The following is a 4,675-nucleotide window of genomic DNA, read 5'->3' on the forward strand; positions in this document are numbered from 1 at the left end:
CGAAACTTTCTTTTCACTTTAGAATTTATGCCAGCATGATATGCGTGCAACCTTGAAAGAGAGGACAAAAGCATAAGCTCACGAAAGAAAAGGAGGGTATAGAGTTGGAGCACATCTTTGATCCTACTGTAATATGTACTCCTTTATTAAAATTAAAAAAAATAGTGATGATTTTAGAAAAAAATAACTATACAAAAAAGGATAAAATGGTAAAGAAAATATATTATATTTTCTAAATTAAGTAAATGATACACAGAGTCTTCACTGCTATAGTACTACCGAAGATATTTCCATAGAGTGGGACGCCAGTTACCAAATGCGCAAGCATACAATCACCTAGAGAGTGCAACATTTCAGGGCAAAGAGTACTCATTTTAAGCAAAGAAGGCCACTATCATTTCCATCCGTTCAATCTGTGATCTTTAATCATCCAAAATAGTCCAAAAAAACTATAAGATAATCATTTTGGTCAACAAATTGACACCCCCATCCCGCATTTTTCTCCAACTGCAGTGGCAAAGTAACTACTATCTATTAAATAATAATGGTAGTTCAGTTGGCATCAGAAAATTGAACAGGTAGGAGTAAGAATATGTGTTCGATTCTCCTCAATATCATTTTTGGAAGGAATTTAAAGTCTTAATTCCGAGAGACCCACCACGAATCGAACTAATCACAGAACAATAAATCGATTAGAATATTTCAAAAAAAAAACAATGCCTACTATCTATTTCAGCAGTAGTACCTTTATTTCCCTACCATATATATGCATCACAAAAGAGGATAAAAAAGAAAAAAGAAAAACAAACATGCTCAGATAAACCTATCAACCAACAAAGCTACGAATCCAAAGAACCACATTTTTTCAACTTGCATATGTCCTTCAACCAAAATACTACAACGCCAATGACAGTGAGTATACTTGGTCATATTTCACTCCAAGAGTACCATTTTGGGACATAAAAAATTTCAAGTACTCAATAGTTCCATCAATGACTAATAGTGGCACCTTTCCTTTTGTGCCAGGAATTAAATTCTCAAGAACTCTCAATGATTTACGGATCTCATCCCTTTTCATTTTGGTATCGCCCACCATTGAACTATCTACTTTAGTTTTATCAACAGAATATACCCAGTCACTAGAATTCTTTGATTCAGCATCACTGGCACACTCACAGGTTTCATTTAGTTTTACCAAACTAGCATTGTCAACAGGAAGGGATGATCTATTGTAACCACCATCCATTAACATCAGCCTCTTGTTAGGCCAATCACAGCTAGCAACCTCCTCTTTCATGTCTTCAAACTGTTCTTGCATCATATAAGTCCTTTTAGTTTCCAAAGGAGAACGACCTGCACTTGTTACCTCATAACAATTATCATCATTATCTTCGTCATTGTCGTTGTCAGAATAAAGCAATGCATTGATTTCTTCTGTGGCTTCTTGGTTTTCACTTCCTTCAGAAAATATATTATCCTTATCAGACTCTTCTGGTTAACTCTAATTGGCTTGATACTTTTGACCCATATTACTTGCCTGTCCCTCTCCATTAACATCATAACTTTGAGAAAATTTAGTAGCATTAACAGTTGGGCTGCGTACAAGAGGGAAGACAGGAGCATAACACAACCTTGTCTTATTATCAGAGTGGTCAAAAATTATTAACTCCGTCTGCAAAGATCGAAGGATTTACATTTTGTAAAGCACCTCCAACTAGGGATTTACATTTTGTAAAGCACCTCCAACTGTTTGCGGTCTGGATTGGATCTGATTTGGAGGCAAAAATCATCCGATCCAATCCTTTCGGTTTGATCATGTAATCATCCATTCGGTTTAGAGGTTTTTTCAAATACGATCTGAGCCAATTCAATTTTTTTCGGTTTGGATTGGATCGGTTTTCGGTTTTTTTAAAATCCTAAAATTTGTTTCATGATTATTGTGCAAATAACATCTTTTGTATATATTAGCTTTGTAATTTTTTTTAAATACAAAAGCATCATTAAACAATAATATAGTTTTTTTTTTGGACAATGAGATATGAAGCTCAAAATTTTGTTGATGAGATGTGATTAGATTTTTTCTTGGGTTTAATTAATGGGTCTTGAGTTTAGAAATTTGTGGGCTATGATTGGGAAAAAATCCAAGTAGGTAGAAAGAAATTAATATATTGGATCGGTTTGGATTGGATCAGTTTTCATCTACCAATTCCAAAACCGATCCAATCCAATTGAAATTTGCGGTTTTTTTTTTGTTTTCGATTTTTCGGTTTTCGGTTTATTCGATTATCGATTTTTTGATTCGGTCACCGCGGTTTGAATCGGTTTGGATCGATTAATGAACACTCCTACATGTGTTTCTTTCAAACTTGGTTCTGCGTTGGCACACTGAAGGAAACATGCAAGTGCTAGAATTTAGATATGCTGGAAGACCAGGTAAACTGGGCTTTGGCTGCATGCTGAAGCAATTTAAATAAGGGGATTGCCAAGCCACATCCTGTGGGCGAGGCCAAGACCTATCAGCCTTAAGCATCCAATAAAGCAATGGCCTACATAACAATAGAATCAATCAGTCAATGCTTAATATGAGACCCTTTCAGTTGTAAAGATAAAAAGTACATTTGAAAATACGTACCAGTTGATGTTCTAAGTGCTCTGATATGAGATCTTCTAAATTGTTATTTTTCTTAAGAACAAAGGAAAGAAAAGGAAAACTACAAACACCAGCTTAATGTGAAAGAAATGTATATCAGTCTACGTGACAGGCTCTCAGCCTGCAAATAGTAGGAAGATAGCATCCATCAATCATGAGCTAATAATACTAACTAACAACTAATAACTTAAGTTTTAGGGTTGGATCATCATAATGTGTATGTTTTATGCACAATAAAGATGTAGAGTAACAAGATACGAAAGGAACATTGGAATAAATTCGTGTGTCATAACGACACAACGGAGACTATATTACATATAGAACTAGTGAGTATATACAACCTGAAATATATAATGTGGAACTAAGTTTATACTACTTCTACTTTATGAAGCACCGATACTGACACAGCGTTTCCGATACGTTCCCAACACGCGACGTCGATACGTTTTTTCAAAAATACTAATATTTCGATATGTTCCAATACGTCTTAGTATTAAATAATATTTTTAATATAGAGTGTATTTCACATTAACAAAATATATTAAAAGGAAAATTATAAGCACAAATAATAATAGATTATCCGTACAATAAAAAAAATCAAGACAGAAGCATAAATAATTAACATAATACAAAATAAAAATAAAAATTACAATAATAATAATAATAATAATAACAATAACAATGACACATAAAAAAAAACCGACAGATACAAAGGATAAAGACAATGTTTCCAAAAAAAATGTCTTGGAATTGAAATATTTTAGCACTTTTTGATGTTGTCAAAATGGGAGAAATATCTTGGAATTGAAATTTTTTGATTACTTTATGTTTCTTTTAATGTTTTCCAAAGAGAGAGAGAGAGAGAGAGAAAATGTTGATTTTTTTTATGATAATTGTTGACTTTTTATCTCCAAACAACTTACTAATGGGAGTTTGTTTTTTGATTTCTCATGCTACTACCCATTTTTCAATTAAGTGTTTGCCATCATCAAAAAGGAGAATATTGTTGAACCATAGATTATACCTCAACATGGATGCATCCAATGGAAGACATCGCAATAAGTCTTAACTGGTATTAGAAGACCAAAGCAAAGTGCAAAATTGATAAGGCTGCTCAAATATGCAAGTCAAGCTAGAAGTCAAAGCTTTTCAAGTTTAAAAAGAAGTAGAAGAAGGCTCAATGATTGAAGTCAAAGTGAAGACCAAAGAAGACTTAGGCTTACATTTGTAATAGTCACTTTAAAGTCTTAGAACTTATAGAAATGAGTTTATTGAGTTTTTCTTTGAGGATTGCATTAATATGTCATAAACTCGTGCATTAGTGACATATACACTTTGATCATGCATACAAAATCACACATACATCAAAAGTTATTATATAAGTGTGAGACATTATCATACATATGCTAAATGTCATTAAGAATCATTTAGAAGTCCCTTAGTTTCATTAAATTTGAAAAACCAGCAGAAAACTAAGTTTTTGATACGAAGTAATCGAATACTTTTTGAAAGTAATCGATTACCTGAGTTTTTTGAAGAAATAATTGATTACTTGATGAACAATAATCAATTATCTGAAGTCTTTGAAGTAATCAATTATCCCATCAAAAGTAATAGATTACTCCGTGTCTTAAGTGACTTAAAGGTTAAGTAATTCAAACTGTTGAGATATATAGTCCCACATTGATTGGATGGACAACTAATATGGCCTTTATAAGGCCTTGGGCACTCCCACCCTTTGAGCTAGCTTTTGGGGTGGTGTATCCCAAGGTTCTTTACATGGTATCAGAGCCTCACCGTCCCCCGCTTTAAAAAGTGGAATTAAAATAAATAAATAAAAAGCACAAAAAGGTAAACCAAAAATGGGCCTGTGCAATTCCACGCTTCTAGCCCAAAGGGCTCTTGCATGAGGGAGCGTGTTGAGATAAAAAGTCCCACATTGATTAGATGAGTAACTAATATGGCCTTTATAAGGCCTTGGGCACTCCTACCCCTTGAGCTAGCTTTTGGGGTGGTGTATCTCAA

At 33.6% G+C, this 4,675-nt stretch overlaps 1 protein-coding gene across 1 annotated transcript; it reads right to left on the reverse strand.

Moving 5' to 3' along the window:
• Positions 1 to 895: 895 nt before the first annotated feature.
• LOC133300055 (transcription factor SAC51-like) lies at positions 896 to 3,704 on the reverse strand. The gene is made up of 5 exons (XM_061499543.1): positions 3,675 to 3,704; positions 2,722 to 2,771; positions 2,387 to 2,546; positions 1,534 to 1,672; positions 896 to 1,458 (listed from the first exon to the last, which is right to left on the reverse strand). Exons 1-5 carry the CDS (start codon positions 3,702 to 3,704, stop codon positions 896 to 898), a joined length of 942 nt encoding a protein of 313 aa, XP_061355527.1.
• Positions 3,705 to 4,675: the final 971 nt, after the last annotated feature.

The sequence above is a fragment of the Gastrolobium bilobum genome, unplaced genomic scaffold, assembly GCF_033153095.1.
Source record: "Gastrolobium bilobum isolate Gb01-03AN ecotype WA unplaced genomic scaffold, APGP_CSIRO_Gbil_v1 utg4369, whole genome shotgun sequence".
In the NCBI taxonomy this organism is placed as follows: domain Eukaryota; kingdom Viridiplantae; phylum Streptophyta; class Magnoliopsida; order Fabales; family Fabaceae; genus Gastrolobium; species Gastrolobium bilobum.